This window comes from Octopus bimaculoides, chromosome 1, assembly GCF_046866305.1.
Source record: "Octopus bimaculoides isolate indiv1 chromosome 1, ASM4686630v1, whole genome shotgun sequence".
Lineage (NCBI taxonomy): Eukaryota > Metazoa > Mollusca > Cephalopoda > Octopoda > Octopodidae > Octopus > Octopus bimaculoides.
The window spans coordinates 107,942,157-107,960,760 of NC_142928.1; the positions used below are offsets into that span (position 1 = coordinate 107,942,157).

General features: G+C 33.2%; 1 protein-coding gene across 2 annotated transcripts in view; it reads left to right on the plus strand.

Annotated features, from left to right (window-relative positions):
• Positions 1-18,604, plus strand: part of LOC106868294 (glutathione synthetase) — a 66,315-nt gene that overhangs the window by 29,564 nt on the left and 18,147 nt on the right. For both annotated transcript variants that reach the window (XM_089355863.1, XM_089355860.1), the window contains exons 3-9: positions 195-381; positions 9,987-10,068; positions 11,253-11,422; positions 12,963-13,005; positions 14,581-14,654; positions 15,647-15,811; positions 17,351-17,420. In XM_089355863.1, coding sequence (XP_089211989.1) covers positions 195-381; positions 9,987-10,068; positions 11,253-11,422; positions 12,963-13,005; positions 14,581-14,654; positions 15,647-15,811; positions 17,351-17,420 — 791 coding nt within the window. The remainder of the gene's footprint in view (positions 1-194; positions 382-9,986; positions 10,069-11,252; positions 11,423-12,962; positions 13,006-14,580; positions 14,655-15,646; positions 15,812-17,350; positions 17,421-18,604) is intronic.

Here is an 18,604-nt window from a genome sequence, read left to right on the forward strand (position 1 = left end):
TGAGTCGTTAACCCAGCGTTTTTATTCTATAACTAATATTTTACTCTTGTCTCAATTTTTCTGAGCACTTCTCCTTGCAGCCCTATATAAAATATATTGGTTTCATAATAAGAAACCATTAATATAACATATAAATATATGTTCCCTGACTCTTTGTTATTATTTACATAAAAAATGCTATTATTTTGTTGCAGGAATATTAATGGGAACAAAAGGATCTGTTGCTTCATCTTACTGTTCTGATCATGCACCTTTTGCTTTGTTTCCATCTGTAATCTTGCGTTCTTTGCTTGAAGAAGCCTACTCTGTGCAAGTTGATTTTAATTTACTAATTCACAAAGTTGCACATGATTATAATTTTCTCTGCAACTCACTAAAAAGGTATTTGATCATTTTTAACTACTTAAATTCTAATCTATAAATATGTAGATTTTGACTCATGAAAAACGATATTTGATAATTTCAGCAACTTGAATTTCAGTGCATAAAATACACAGAATTTGATTTTTAATACTGATCTTCAGCCACCATATTTTGCCAAGATCTACATAAAAGTGTCAGTTCTTTTATTGTTTTACTTGTTACAATCATTTGACTGCAGCCATGCTGGAGCACCACCTTTAGTCAAACAAATTGACCCCTGGACTTATTCTTTGTTAGCCTAGTACTTATTCTATTGGCCTCTTTTGCCAAACTGCTAAGTTACTGGTATGTAAACACACCAACGTTGGTTGTCAGGTGATGGTGGGGGGACAATATATGTATATATAATTATATAAATTACAATTATATAATTATATAAATTACAATTATATAATTATAATTAAATAAATAAAATTATAATAATAAGGGCACTAATGAATAGCACCACATGCTAGAAATAGACACCAAATGGCTCTAAGAACTACAGTTATTTGCTCCATTAGCACAGATGCTAGGGTGTGGCACTTTTCAACTTTTCTCTCAAGGTACTTACACTCTGTCGAGTATGCACAATGACATTACACTTCCATCGGAGCATACTGGCTTCATTCCTTGCGAGCTTACGCATGTCCTCAGCAGTCACGGCCCATGTTTCACTGCCATGTAGCATGGCTGTTCATACACATGCGTCATACAGTCTGCCTTTTACTTTGACTGAGAGGCCCTTTGTCACCAGCAGAGGTAAGAGTTCTCTAAACTTTGTCCAGGCTATTCTTATTCTAGCAGCTACACTTTCAGCGCACCCTCCCCCGCTACAAACTTGGTCACCTAGGTAGTGGAAGCTATCAACTACGTCTAGTTTTTCTCCCTGGAGTGTGACAAAGGTTGTTTTCTGCACATTCTCAGTGTTTATTGCTCCTGAGCATCTGCCACATACAAAAACTATCTTGCTAGTTAGCCTTCCTTTGATATTGCTGCACCTTTTACGTGTCCATAGCTTACACTGGGTACATCTTATGGCGTTTCTACCTACGCCTTTTCTACAGATCGAGCTGGGCCATCTACCTGAAGAGGTTTGTGTCTTATCTATCTTCCTACTTATTAGGACTTTGGTTTTAGCTATGTTGACTCTAAGGCCCCTCGATTCTAGTCCTTGCTTCCACACCTGAAACTTCTCCTCTAGTTCTGATAGTGACTCAGCAATTAGGGCAAGGTCATCAGCATAGAGGAGCTCCTAGGGGCATCCCGTCTTGAATTCCTGTGTTATTGCTTGGAGGACTATGATAAATAGGAGGGGACTGAGGACTGAGCCTTGGTGGACCCCTACCTCTACCTGGAATTCTTCACTGCACGACTGGCTTCTTTCAGTTTCAGTTTACTAAGTCCATTCACAAGGTTGGCCTGAGCCTATAGTAAAAGACACTTGCCTAAGGTGCCATGCAGTGGGACTGAACCCGGAACCATGTACTTGGGAAGCAAGCTGCTTACCACACAGCCATTCCTATGCCTATATTGTTAAAGATTACTATACTCTCTCTTTCATCTATCACCTATCAAATAAAATCAATATTAATTTAAAATAAGTCCTTTTGATATAACTTTTTGAGCATAGATTGTCTCCTTTTCCAGCTGGTGTAGCCATGTATCTCCTCTACTGCAAGACCGATGTTCCTATTCCTCTGTTAGACTCTTGCCTTTCAATGTCTCACATAAACCATTTACCTCAAACAAGGAGTTTTATCTTGCAAGCTACTTGGCAACCTCACCCACACTAATGACACAAAAAAGGTACCCAGTACACTCAGTAAGATGGTTGGCATTAGGAAGAGCATCCAACCATAGAAACTATATTTGACATTGAAGCTTGGCACAGTCCTCTGACCTGTTGGATTCTGTCAACCTGTTCATCCCATATCAACATGGAATATGGGTGCTAAATGATGATGATGATGAACAAGGTTCATAACTTTTGTACTTTATATAAATCTATTTGAAAAGAAAATAATTCAAATAATCCAGCTTCAATTCTATATACGAAAGTATATAGAATTAAAGTTAAATTAATTAAATAACTAGATTTCAGACATTTTCAAACCTCTAAAATAACTAAATGAAGATGGGGTAATACATCCTTGGCAAATACTTTTGCACTCGACAAAATAAAGGTAGTTTTAAACAAGTTAAGATGTTAATGTTCCTGTGATTTGCAGAGTGCCAAAACATTAACTTATTCTTGGACTTAGTTGCTTTCAGTGGATAAGGAATGAATCCTTCTGCCGATTAGAACATTAGTTTATTATGAGTAACATTGATTGAAGAACTGATAAATATCAGTCTTTGTCTTAGTTTTTATTCTTATTTCTTGTTTGAAAGGATTTTTTAATAAAAGGTTTTACTTGTTTTATATTAAGAAAGTAAGACAACAGTTCTCATTGGACACAGGTACCAGCTGTTTGCTTGATTTGCTATGAGTTTGTATCTCATCATCATAGATAATGCATTATGTATTTTGAGCATGGAAGCTGTTTCTATTTGCATCTACCTTTAAGTGGGATGTACTCAGTTTACCTTTTTGTTGTTGTCGTTCTTTAATTACACAAGTGTTTTTGTATGCAGATAAATATGTTTGTAAGTTCACAATGAATCACCCGGCTGCTGCAGAGGCTGGTATTCGTAAGTGGAAAATAAACATGATTAAGATGGTTTTTGTGTTACATGTCCAGTAGATAGCCATCTTTCCCATTTTTCTTAAATGCTATTCCAGTTGTTGGTTCTAATAAAATCTGATATAGTAATAAAATAACAATTAATAAACAGTTTATTTAAAAAGCTGAAGTTTCCCCTTTTGTGTTTCATATAAGGATTTTGGTGATTTAAGTAAGTAATGAGTTAAACATACTTCAGATGGTAAAAGACTAATTTCAAATGTAGTGGTGAAATATAAGCAACTGAATTGTCTGTTGGTAAATATATTGTAATATTATGATCATTTAAATAAATTGTTCTACAAGGTAATTTCTGTTTCTCCTTAAAGAACTTTTAAATGATATGTTGCATATTTTTTATTTTCAAAATTAATTCCTAAAATTTCTTAATCATTACTTTTTATTTAACTCATTTGATTCAACATAAGATCATCTCCGATTATTTGATACAAAACAACTATTTTAGATGTTCATATTCAAACAAAAACTTGTCATATTTTTCGTTAGAATCTTTTCTTAAATTCTATTTAAACACAACCTTCATAATGAAAAATATATGTAATTTACTAAATCCCTACAAACTCTTCATTACGTTAAAAATTAATGAGAAATATGGTAACAAAAAGGTTGGTGGAGTGTAAATATAATGAATTCTATTAAGAAAATATTCTGACATATATTGAAGCTAAACATTATTTAAGTTACAGTGAAGTACTGTAACCTACTAAGTGGAGGGTGTGAGAGGAACTTATACACTGCGTCTAATAATGGGACTTATATAATGCTTAATCAGTTATGAAATCAAAGTAGGATATAGAGCATAGAAGATAGAACCTTTTATTTTAAGATAATGCTTTAAAAAAAAATTAATGTGTTACCACTTTATCAAAATAATGCTTTATCATAGATTAATTTTGGTTAGTTGTTAAATGACTCATCTTATATGTAATCAGTGTGACTGATCTAATTTCTTTTATAAATGTTGAATACCAGTTTTTTGAAGTCAGTGAAGTGATTACCTTCACTGCTGCTACTGTTGTGATTGTTATTTCAAGCATCTTCTTCATTTAGGTTTACTGTTCCCAATTGCCACAATCATTTTAATTTTTATTATTTAATTGCTTGATGCTAAGTTATATAATTTGATTTTATTTCTGATGTATTTAAGTGATCCCTAGATTTTGTTATATTGTTTGTTTTTTTTCAGTTGTGTAATTATGGCAGTATTTTTCTGTATTGCTTGTGGATATGTTTTTGTTGATTTTTGGCTCCCCCATAACTATTTTATTGAATGTATGTATTACAGTTTTTGTGTTGGTAATTGTAGTCTTGAATTTCACTAACTGTAATTCTATCTTTTGGTAGAATTGGTTCCACTGAAGCTTTTATATGTTTATGAAAGCGTTTCTGTTTTATTTGTTGATGTGTGTCATTTATGATGATGATGACAATGATGTGGTTGAAAGATTTTTACCCAGGGATTGTTGAATTTTTCTGAGGGGAGTTTATTGCACTTAGGTTGGCATATGGCTCCTTAAAGATCTATAGGGAGTTTAATTGTAATGCTATTGTGTCTCCTCTTGTTTAATCTATATTTCTATACCATCAGGCATTGTGCGTATTGATGTATCTTTAAATGATGGAATTTAGGGGTGTATTAAAGTGTTGTATTTTCACCAATCATTGTACTGAATTTCTTTGTAGTTTCAAAGATTCAATGTACAGCAAAACCCTTAATGCTGTTGGGTATTAATATAAAAGTAATGATGATGATAATTCTGGTTTTCTGTGTTATGCTATGATTTGGAACAGGCTAATGTCAATTTTTGATATTTCATGTTGTCTCTTTGTTTGTGTCTGTCAACTTGTGGGACTGTGTCACAAATGAGATTCTGAAAAGAGTAAGGTCATGACCACTGCAAGAGATTGTAGCAGAATGTTCATTCCACCTGAGTAGCCATATTCTCCATATGGTTGATTAACAGAACTCAAAAATTGCCATGACTTGGGTACCACCAGTCAGCAAACATAAAAGGGGTAGGCCAAAAATCGCTTGGTGGTGGACATTTCAAGATGACCTAAAGACAGTCAAAATTACATGGAACGCCACCCAATGTACTGAATGGCACAGAAGGATCTAAAATGAAAGTTCTGTTTGCATTGGGATGCATACTCAGTATTCTCACTATCTACTGATGTAGTATAGCCCCAAGTCAGTCCTGACTGAGAAGATCTATGATGGAAGACATTCCAGTTGTGACCATCCTGTCTTTTTATATATAGAATATCCAGTATGTCCTTTCTCTTTGGCAAGGTCTAATTTGACAAAATTTGCTTGCTATTTTTAGCAAATTGAGTGACTGTTTAGAGCTTCCCTCATTAGTTCAACTTATTGACTGTTTTGTACAGGGACATCGCTTTTCATTTTTCTTTTCTTATTTACCATTGATCTTGTTGCACTTCTGTTTACCTTTTATCTTTGTACTTTGACTCTCTTAGGTTTTGTTTTTTGGTATATTGCTTTCATAATTCAATTTCTCAAACTGCTGTTACTTTTTTAGATAGTGGACAGTTGTTTGAGGGGTGGTTTACTCAATCCAGTTGTAGCTTTAGTGACTGCACAAAGGTTCCCTTATTTTAGATATTGGAGAATATTTCCACAGTAATAAATGTACAATTTAAAACATCACTGAAAATAGTACTGACATAAGATGGTAAGCAGTTTCCTGTAGTAGCTAATCAACACAGGATTGGAGACTTACAGCTTTACAGCAAAAGTGTTGCAGAAGGATTCCAGCCATCCCCATGTGAATAAAAGTGAACTGAGACATTTCTATTACATACACAATTGTTGAGTCATCAGCAGTTTGGGTTGGTATGCAGTTCACTGTGAGCCATTGATATAGAGCATTGTGTCTCATGCAATATTAATAGTAGTGCTTCATTATATTATATACCCAACATAAGGATACATAAAAAAAGTTTATGGCTAAATAAAATTATGAGTATTTTCTGACACTTCATTATTACCTCACATTGTATGTAATTTTTTTTTATTTTGCCTTTTTTGTCATGACTAAATATAGACTTTGTTGTACTTCAGGATGGTAATTTTATTTATTTATTTTTTGCCAAATAAACACATGCACTGTATATATATTTTTTTCTTCACTCATTTATTACTGGTCTAATTTGTTTTATGACCATTGTCCAGAAATCTTTCACCACACATCTGTGACCTCTTCAGTGACTCCTTTCATTTTCGTGTGTGTTCTTGCTCCACTTACTCCATTCTGTTCTTCTAAGATGTGCATCCTTATGTACACATGCATTTATGTGTGTGTGTGTATTTATATTTATGTGTGTGTGTGTGTGTGTGTGTATTTATACTTGTGTGTGTGTGTGTATTTATACTTGTGTGTGTGTGTGTGTGAGAGAGAGTTGTTAGTAACAGTGTGGCCTACTCCTCAGCATCATCCTCTCACCCCATTGTGCTGCTACTGTTCTAAGACTCGAGAAAAAATAAATGGTACAGTTCCTGTGTTCCTCTCTGTGTGTTCACCCATGGTGTTGCCACCGTAGTAGTTGTTGTTGTTATTGCCATCTTTGATGTCACCCCTGCTGCTGGATGTGTTGGTTGTGTTGTTGATATCGTTATGGCCATCCCTGAAGTTTCATGTGTGTGTGTTTGTGTGTATGTATATGGATTTGCTTCATATGTATCCATGCCCTTTATATAGTTTTATTTATTTTATCTAATCCTGTCCTTCATTTATCACAGGTATGTAGCAAATATATATATATATATATATATATATATATATATAGTCTGTTAAAGTCTGTCATACCAGCCATGACGAAGGGAAATAGCCCTGAAACTTGAGTCGCCTTTATATATTTATATTTATATATTTATATATTTGATCCTTTATATTGAACACTCAATATTTCATCTACATTCAATACTTTCTTTCATGGTGCCATCCATTTTTATTTTATTTTATTTTATATTATATATTGTATATTATATTATATATTGTATATTCCATATTCTATACCCCACATTGGTTCTGCAGGAATATAAATAAAACATAAAAAACAGACAGTGTTGGAACTCTTTTAAACTAAATAATATATTCCTCTATACACAATCATACAAAAAACCCCACCTTTTTTGTATTTATTTTTACTCGCATATATATATATATATATATATATATATATATATATATATATATATATATATATATATATATATTTATTTATTTACTTTCTTTTTTATAAATCTATCTCTTTTTCTCATAAGTGTCACAGTAGTAGAGAGGCCTGGTTCCCCTTTAAAATCTCTGATCTGCAATACCAATCCCTTTGATAAGTCCCCCTGTATGGAGCACAATTGTGTCGTATGTAGGATGAACCCATGAGTTAACTGTAAGGTTATGAATGTAGTGTATATCTTATGATGACTGAGGGATGGTACAGAAACATGATAACTACCTACATAGGAGAGACAGCACACAGCATAGGAGAACATATAGGTGAACGTAGGTGAGAGCCCAAAGAAGGGAAAAGCTCATCAGCGCTCTACCAACATGCTTTATATAAAACTATATAAAGGGCATGGATACATACAAAGTGAACCCATACGCACACACAAACACACATGAAACTTCATGGACGATCATAATGATGTCAACAACACAACTAACACGTTCAGCAGTAGTGGCGGTGCCAACAAGGGCAATAAAAACAACTACCATGATGGCAACACCATGGGCGAACACAGATATACAGAGGAATACAGGAACTGTACCATTTCTTTTTCTTGGGTCTTAGGATGACAGCAGCAGCACAATGGGGTGAGAGGATGGGGCTGAGGGGAAGGCCATACTGCTGCTAAAAACTGACACACACACACAAGCATATACCCACACATGCACACACACACACACACACATACCCCACCCAAAAACACAAATGCATGCACACATAAAGATACACATCTTAGAAGAACAGAATGGAGTAAGTGGTGCAAGAACACACATGAAAACGTAAAGTATCACTGAAGAGGTCACAGATGTGTGATGAAAGACTTCCGGACAATGGGCATAAAACAAATTAGAACAGTAATAAACAAGTGAAGAAAAAAAATATATATATAGTGTATGTGTTTATTTGGCTAAATAAATAAATAAATAAAATGACCATTCCAGAATACAAGATCTGTTTCAACACATGAGTTTACTTTGGAAATCTTGCAAAATGAATTGATAAATGTAAATATAGACTATTATTTTAAAAATATAGTTTAAGACTTCATCTAGCAATTATGGACAAGTGCTATACTATAGAAGTTTTGAGGAAAATTAGATTGTTGCTTTTCCTTTCAAAATGTAACACCAACAATGGTGAAACTTTGGTAGTGCTATCACAAAGTTTGTTCCAAAGCAATATCCTTCAAAAAGAATGCATTTTTTGAGAATATCATAGTGAACATTATATTGAAATTAAAAGAAATAGACAGTACACATGTATTCATATGAAATTTTTGTGTGTTTTTTTTTCCAATTATTTTGTTTCATTTTGAAATGCAGGTTAATAATGATGAAGCAGCCATTTCTTCCTCACAAAGGAGTTTTTATCCATAAATAAACTTTACAATCATGTTTGATGTATGTTAGTGGAAGACAAACCTACAAGGATAGTACTTCTTGCCATTTATAAGGGAAGACTTTACTATGATAAAGTAATTGAATTAACTTAGACTCTTTTGATATGTATGTGATAAATTGAAATAGATGAGCTAATTAATTGAAATAAGGTAAGCTAATTGATTGAAATTTGATGAAGGATAACCTCAGGACATTGAACTTTTTTGAGGAAATGACAAAGGATTGAGATATCTGGTACCTTACTGGACTGAAGAAGATCTGACCTCCACAGTTGTATTGTTAAGGCTGCTTCTTCTAATGATGATTGGCCTACAATAGTCCTATACCAGTGCCACATTAAAAGCACTCATACTGGTGCTATGTTAAAAGCACCCAGCACACTGTAAAATGGTTGGCATTAGGAAGGGCATCTAGCTGTAGAAACCAAGCCAAATCAGACTGGAACCTAGTGCAACTCTCTGGCATGTCAGCTCTGATCAGACCATCCCAACCATGCCAGCATGGTAAGTGGTTGTTAAAGTATGATGATGAGTGACATATTACAACCATTGACTTTTGATTCAGATGTGAAGAGAAAAGAAATTTCTAGTTTTCATTTCTAATAAAAATGTATATTTCCCAAAATTATATTGCTCAACATGAGTAAATGAGTTATCTATGCACAACAATATACAGTGGTTCTTCTGTTTATGAACACCTCTCATCACAAATGAATCGGTTTATGAACACTTATTTTTAAACATAAATGTCTTGGGTTATGAATGGTGTCTGGAATAATGAATACACAAGCAGGAACAATGATTAGCAACAAGCTAAGAGTATCAGTGGAAGAACATCAGTTGTTCTCTGACTTTCACTCAGTTCATATCTTTGCATGAATCCACGGTGCCTTGAATTTCCTATGGGGAAAAATAGTTTTGGTTTATGAACTTTTCAGGTGATGAATGACTTTCAAGAATGAATTATATTCAGAAACCAAGGTTCCGCTCTATATTTAATTTTGCGCTAAAATAATTTTGGTCTCACAACCTCCAGAGAGAGAATATAATTCAATAGCGGAATAGCAGTTACAGTTTAGACAGGTCTGTTCAGCTTCCTTGGAATCAGAATTTTGAATATGCTATAAAAATATTAGTACAAGTATGTTTTGATATACTACCTCTGTAATAATTATTTTACAATTCAGTGTTATTGAAGTTGATGATTTCACTAAAAACATGTGGGAAATTTATGAAGCTACACTTAAGCAAGATGATAAAAGAAAGCAGGTTAGTATTATATTTATCATAATATATTTATACAATATAATTATAATGTTACAAGAAGAGAAGTTAGACATTAGAAAAGAAGCTGAGAGTAAGAAGTTTGCCAATGTTCTGTGACATGAGGATCAAAGGCTTATGGTATTCTGGATTGCAAGGCAATGTTGGAAAGAAGATTGAGATTTTGTTGAGAAGTGTGTTTGGAGTGATAACAGCACTCTTGCTCTCACTGATATTGAAAAGAAAGAGGATAGGCGAATGCATAGGTGAAAAAAGTGAATCCAACATATGGATCAGTCATTCAAGTTGATAGCAATATGGTGGATAAAGGCATGTAAGGGAATGAAGCAGGAGAAGTACCCAGTCCATCGAGAATTACCCATGAGATGCTTAAAATATCTGGTAGAATGGGACATGGGCTAGTCACCCTCATAGTGAATTACATAATACAAGTGGGAGGGCCATACTCAATGACTGGTGTAGATCTTAATCTACTGCTACAGGGGCAAAGAAGATATGTGCTACATGTCAGCCAAAGAGATAATAATTCATGGGATGCATACAGAACAGCAAGAATCCAGATGCTAATGTATCTGCTCATTCTTGCACTTTATGAATTATTATTTATTTGGAAGACATCAACACATCAAACAATTTATTTGCTAATTCCTACAGACAAAAGCTCAAGCTCTTGTTAGATTCATCAGTCTGGCAAGATTGCTTTGACTGAGGAGATACACAGTGAGACCAAAACATCATGGTGTCTCAAAGTTACCTTACACTGGTGAAGCAAGTGTTTTAGGAACACGTGTCTAAAGGGAGAAGGTGTTCTCTGATGATGTAAAACAACTGTAATCATGTTTCAATTGCCAGATTGTATTACAAACATTTCATAATTGATATTTAAAACTACATTATTTATATTATTTTCTTGTATATGTTTGTCAAATGCATAATTAAATAATTTATAACCCCAAATTATTTGAGAACACTGCTGACTTTTCTAGACATCTAAGAGTTACTAGAATACATCTTTTTTCAGTTACCGAGTTTTGTCAAAAAAAGAAAAAGGATAGTTTTTCCTTTTGTAGTTCTTTAAATATTTAGTGGTTGGTGATATTTGAATAATTTCCCAATATTACTTTATTTATTCAAAATTCTTTTTTCTTTCTTTTTTTCTTCTGTTTTAGCATTTAAACCTTGGAATATTTCGCAGTGATTACATGCTTCACTGTGATAAAGGATCTTCCAGTCTAGCCATTAAAGATTTTGCTAAACATCTTCAATTAAAGCAGGTCGAAACCAATACAATTGCATCTAGTTTTGCTGGTTTAGCAACAAACATGGTTTCTGTACACAGGTATGGGATACTGAGTTTTATGTTTTTATATGCTTTTATTTATTTTTTACTTTTGAGGCAGTCAAACTGAGTCTAGTGATGTCTTAAATCTTTAACATTTAAACCAGCCATGTCCACTCAAGCCCAAATATTCTAACCCATTTTATGTTCAAACTGGTCTGATCCAGTCTCTCACACCCACTCTTCAATGTTATTCTAAAAATAAACAATCACATCATCAGAATTTCGAAGCTACAAGATAATATCTCATTAACAATGTGAATAAGTAAACATTACATTTGACAGAATAATCTGAATGCTAAATGGTTAATGATAATGCTTGAGAAGATTTTTTACACTATTTCATAAATAGTTAACAGTTATGAAGTCTATATTAAATACATTTTTATAGGCCATAAATTAATATAGTGTAAGTAATCAAGGCAATGCATAAATTAATACAATATAAAGAATTAAGTTAACACATGTTAATACATAAGTTAGATATTTTTTTTACAACATAAACTCAGACTAATAGGACCTCTGTTTGTTAGTTAACAGTTAATCCATAACATCATCACCATTTAACATCTGTTTTCTATGCTGACATGGGTTGGACAGTTTTATAGGAGCAAGTAAGGCTGGGAGCTGCATTATATTCTGTTGTCTGATTTAGCATGTTTTCTATGGCTGGATGTTCTTCCTAGCACCAATCACTTTGCAGACTGTACTGGGTGCCTTTTTTGTGTGACCAGCATCAGTGCTTTTTATATGGTACCAGCACTGACAGGGTCATTTAGTAACTTGCAAGACAAAACCCCCTTCAACTGGGAGGAAGGAGTTATAGTGAGGATGGGGGTGGCTTTGTGCCAGTTTGATGAGAGATCAGAAGTATAAAGAGACAGGAATAGGTGTGTTGCTGCAAAGCAGATATGTGGATAATCCAATTGAAAAGGAAGAAGGTGAGTTAGAGAGTAAGATAAGGAGAGCAATAGTGTGAGAGATCATGGTGAAGATGTGTCAGGACATGTCTTTGTGGGACATTGGGGGGGGGGAGAATAAGTGGGTTGATACAGAGAGGCAAATGATAGAGTGAAATATAGGAGAGGTGGGGGTCATTGAAGGTGATACCAGATAAGTGAGGTATTAATGGTGAGGAACAACACGGGCAAGAAAAGGTACAGAAAAACAGTGATTGGAGGAGATAGTAGGCAGGAGAAGATAATGAGAAATGAAAGTGGTTTGGAGTGGGGAAGGAAGTAACAAAGAAAGCACAGGGATGTAGTATATGCCTATTCTGTTCTCAGGTGATTAAGAAGTGAAGGGTGTTAGGGGAGGAAGATGGTTGATGAGGCAGAGAGGGTACTGGAGGGCATGGGCCAGAGACCCTCACAGCCAAGCATTAACCAAAGTGGTTTAGAATATCAATTCTGCTGTGGTGGACAAGTTTTCTTTACAGCAAAGCACCTCTGTCATTTCCTTCATAAGGCACAATGTCTTTCATACCATGAATTTCATAACATACAAATCATGTACTTAGAAATGTTTATTTTTAATGCAGATATTCAATGGCACAGGCAGGATATTATGAAAATGAAAATCAGGTAAAGATTATTTCTAATTTTTAAGGCAACATTAATAGGAGTAGCAATGTTTTTTCCAATGTTATAATGATATTTCTTAATTTTAGTAATATTAAGAGAGATTTACTTTTCTCTCTTGACCCACCTGAAAATTTCAAATGAATTTTGGTTTCTTTTTAAATGTTATTCTAGTGAAACAATGTAATAAAGAATCAGCAACCAGTTTATGGATGTATTATAAAAGGCTTTAAGATTATTGACTGTAAAGAGAAAATAATTCATTTTTATGGTACATCTATTTAAAAATGGCAAAAATAACTCTGATGAAATGCAATATCCGTTTCAACACTCAAAACTTTTCCCAACTAAGATTCTAATATAGATAATGTAATTTAAACTAATATAATCACTTTCTTTATTTTTATCATCATTATAAGCATAGGTATGGTCATGTGGTTAAAAAGTTTGCCTCGTGTCTTCTAATATAGCCTCAAGCTAACAAATACCTTGTGGATAAAATTTTCAAGATAAAACTGTATGGAAGTTAATTTTGTGTCTGTCTGTCTGTTCCTATTTACCTTCACATTGACATCTCTTGAGTGATGATAAACATTTGTTAATGTCTCCTATAAATGTTCTATGGTTGAACTGTTTCAATGTACGTAAATAGCACCATTTGAGTGTGATCGTTACTAGTGTCGCCTTACTGGCACTTGTACCGGTGGTACGGGGAAAAAACATTCGAGCGAGGTCATTGCCAGTGCTGCTGGACTGGCTCCTGTGCATGTAGCATGTAAAAAACACCACTTGAGTGTAGCCATTGCCAGTACTGCCTGACTTGCCTGCATGCTGGTGGCACGTAAAAGCACCCACTACACTCTCGGAGTGGTTGGCGTTAGGAAGGGCATCCAGCTGTAGAAACTCTGCCAGAGAAGATTGGAGCCTAGTGCAGCCATCTGGTTCGCCAGTCCTCAGTCAAATCGTCTAACCCATGCTAGCATGGAAAGCAGACGTTAAACGATGAAACGATACTTATATATATATATATATATATCATCATCATTTAACATCCGCTTTCCATGCTAGCATGGGTTGGACATATATATATTTATGAAAAACAAGAATGAAAATGCTACTTTCTTGTTTTTCATAAATATCTAATTAATCGTGTGTTACCTCTACAAATCTTTTCAAATATATATATATATATATATATATATATATATATATATATATATATATATGTATGTATGTATGTATATATGTATATGTGATATTTTCCACAATGAAAATATATGAGAAAGATATGATATATGATTTTCTTTGTGCAGGAGTTCCTTGAGACATGTAATCTATTTTAAGGGTTATACAAGAGTAAAAAAATGTTGAGAAACACAGGTATAGACACTTAAATCTGATTCTAAATCATTCCGTCTTTTATTTGTTATACTTTATTGCATTAAATATTTACATGACAAACGTGTTTTTCTTCCTCCCCATCTCCCCTTTTTCTCTTATCAGACCGTTTTTCTCCTTCCAATTGTACTCATTTTCTCTTATCTCTTCAATGCTCTATCTCGTGTTTTTCACTTGTAGGTTCCTAACAATAATCCAGCAAATGGACTTGCTAGAGGAATGGTTGAAGCATGGAATCTTTATGGTAATGCAAAGTAAGTAAATTATTGTTACTTACTGTTGCATACTCAAGCCTTCACAATATTTACAACTGCATATGAAGACAGTTCAACAGCTACATCTACAACACCATCTTCAAAAAGTACATGAGCTAATATTATGCCTGTATGTAGTGGGTTGACTTGCTTGAAATAGCAACCAAACTCAAATCATACCTTACCATCTTCAAAAAACACATCAGAAAATATTTGGAATGTCTTTGGTTACCGGTTGCCTTGATAAAGGCTCATTTAAAGCTAAATGATAAAAATATTCTTAATAAGCAGATGTTATTATTCTAGACAAGACTATGAAAAATATTTAGTGAAATATTTCAGAAATAATTAATCTTTAATCATAATTTTATGCCATTTTTGTATTTTCATATACTATTATATAAGGTATAAAACTTTGAATGTCCAATGATAATAATTGATTTATTGATCTGGGTTGAATTGCAGATGAAAAAAATAATACGTAAATTTTTTTTAACAATTCTTCTTTTATCATTTATTTAGCTTCATTGATATGTGAAAAGATGTTATTCCTATTCCTACAGATTCTCTATAGAAGTTAGGGCCAGAAAATCTGTAGGGAAAATCAATAGAGATACACTTAAAAGTGATTAAATCGCACTACTAACGCAGTAGGATACTGTTTTGAGTTGTAAACCTTTAGTATACTTGATAGTATATTATGGCTGCAAAACAAAATATGGTATCCCTACCAGCAATTAATGGGAAAAGATTAGTTTCATAAGGTTGAAAAATTTAGCTTAATACTGCTTTGTGCTTCACTGAAAATCAAGTTTTAAAATATAAAATATGTGTAATTTATACTGCTGTGGTAAGAATTATTCTGATTAACCTTAGTAAAGCTTGAAAATATTGTTAGACATGTTATATACTTCATATTTGTTTCGTATGCATTTACTATTTAGAATTTATTACATTTAAGAAACGTTCTTTATTTTATAATTATGTTGCAGTTCGGTAGTTCTGTTTATAGTTTCATCTTGTGAACGAAATATATTTGACCAAAAATTCGTGGAGCATGCCATTTTTGAAATCAATCCCAAAATATCAATCATTCGTCAATCATTGGAAGATATTTGTCAGAAGGGATATTTGAATGAAGAAAATAAGCTTATTATGTGAGTTTTAGTTTTATAATTTTCTTGAGTTCTATATTACAAAATGGAAATACTCGTACATATGTTTAAGTCACAAACACATTCATATGTGTGCACAAATTTGTACACGTCTTAAATTCCATTGTTCCTTTCAAGTCTGTTCTATCTAAAGCCATTTAATGGCAATTATCTTTCCTTTGTGTACCTTTTCTAATTTACTAAAGGTGTTCTGAAGCTATTGTAAGTGTATATGTTTACCTGTTTTTCATATTTATTATGGCAGTGCATTTATCAGGCTAAGCATTATATATGTATTAAAACACTGAAATAAAATCCTATTACAAATGGATAATTACTAAAAATCGGCTATGCTAGTAGTGGTGGTGGTGTGTAATTCAGAAAAACAAAAAATATGAAAGTGGGATATTTTGGATGTACTATAAGCAGAAAAATCTAACATTTTAGATAGCGCCATTCCTGTGTTACAGAACAGCAATGAAACTGCTGGAATTTGAATTTTTGGATTGTAAACTTTATTTCCTTTTGCATACAACATAACTCTTGTTTATAAAAGTGATATTGCCACTGACAATTTTGTACTTAGAGCATGTAGAAGATTTATTTTACTGATTTCAATTTTTGGCACAAGGCCAGCAATTTGGGGGAGGAGTAAATTGATTATATCAACCCCAGTGTTCAACTGATACTTATTTTATGGACCCCACCCAAAAAGATGAAAGACAAAGTTGACCTTGACAGAATTTGAGCTCAGAACATTTTGCCCTGCATGTTAATGGTTCTGCCAGCTTGCTGCCTAGATGACTTATTTTATTGAGAGGAATTTAATTGAACTTACTTCATATATTATTGGTAATTATTTCTGCTGACCCTCAGGGAAATGAAAAGTAGTCATCTTTGATATGGATTGAACTCAGAACAATGAAGTATTTTAAAACAACTGGTTTACTAATATTGGTTTCAAATTTTGGCACACTGCCAGCAAGTTTAGGGAGGGAGTAAGTCGATTATATTGACCCTGGTGTTCAACTGGTACTTATTCTATCAACACCGAAAGGATGAAAGGAAAAGTTGGCTTCAACAGAACTTAAACTCAGAACATAAAGACAGATGAACTGCTGTTAGGCATGCTAATGATTTTGCCACCTCACCACCTTGTGGTTTACTAATATTATCACCACAAGTTCTTGTGTGTTCATATAAGTTAACACAATGCGGTTCACTTGGAAAATTTATTAGCTAGGAAGTATGCAGAAGGAAATCTTATTAATTCTTATTTGTATATAAGGTTTTATAAGATCTAATTCTACCTAACTACTGGACATATGTTCCATTTCTCCCACTTGTAGAGTGGTTTGTCTTCCTTTGTAATAAAATCATTTGTTAGTCCAACAATATCTTCTCAGTTATAATGAATCTTATATGTGCATCAGTAAAATACATTAATTTACCAAAACCATGAATATATTTAATAGGTTTCGAGATGTGCTATTTCACGATAATTTTCAGTTATCATGTATAGTCAATTTTTTTTCTTTGTAGAGATGGTTTAGAAATTGCTGTTGTATACTTTAGAGATGGTTACTCACCTGATAGTTATAAATCACAACAGGTAAAAAATTTATTGTTAGCTCTGCTACATAATTCTGAAATGATCATAGGAAAATCTAATCCATTCTTTAATTTCAAATATATGTTTAATATTTAAAAATATCTGTTTATAACTTGCAATTTATTTGATATTACATCAGTATGCGTGTGTGTGAATGAGAGATAGTGAGAGAGAGAAGTCCTTTGAATATGAACAAATATTTAAATTCATATATTCTCTTACCATTGCAGCTATTAATCAGTTAGATATTTGCCAAGTTATTCTATTGATTTTGCTATCCAACTTCTATCTTGACATTAATTGAAAAAGTGTTGAGTGCATCAGTATTTTTTTAATCTTAATATATCATTTTTTGTAGTAGTACATTTTTGAATAACAGAAGAACATTTTAGATATTTGCATTCATTAATTTTCAAACAAGGAATTAATTTGTCAGTGTAAACCCTCGAATCCTATGTCAATCTCGAGTTATTTCAGCTCTGTTTCTGATTACATGGAATAAATACCCAATGCCTTTCTTTGAAAACTGTACATTGTCATTAATAGGACAGAAAGTAATGATTTTTCATATCATTCAGATATTTTATCTGCAAGGTCATTGCAACTTCCAACAACTGAACACGAGATACGATCTTAGATTTGTGATATAGCCTTATGGTTGCATAAATAAGTCAGTGAATTTGATATGAATCTTTTTAGAACCAAAAGACTGGAATAAAACAATAATAATAACGATAATAAAACAAGAGTGCCTAATAATTGACGTGGCAGTGCCAGGAGGTTAACATTTCATCATGAAAGAAAGTGAAAAGGTTGATGAATATGGAGAGCTGAGAATTGAGATCGCTAAGATGTGGCAGCCATGAGAGTCAAACTTGGAGGTTATCCCTATTGTCACTGGAGCATTGGGTTCAATACCACCCAATCTGAAAAAACATTTGGAAACTTTAGAAAATACCCCGCAATCTAGATGTATTGCAAAAGTCAGCATTACTTGGAACTGTCTGAGGTCCTTGTCATTTGGCAAACAATACAAACCTCTGGTGGACACAACATCTTCAATCTTCACGATATTGTATACTGTGCGACATCTATAATAATAATAATAATAATAATTATCATTATTGTCTGCTTGCTTGTTTACCTATGATGTGGAATTTTCTAACTGCAATAATGTGAAAGAA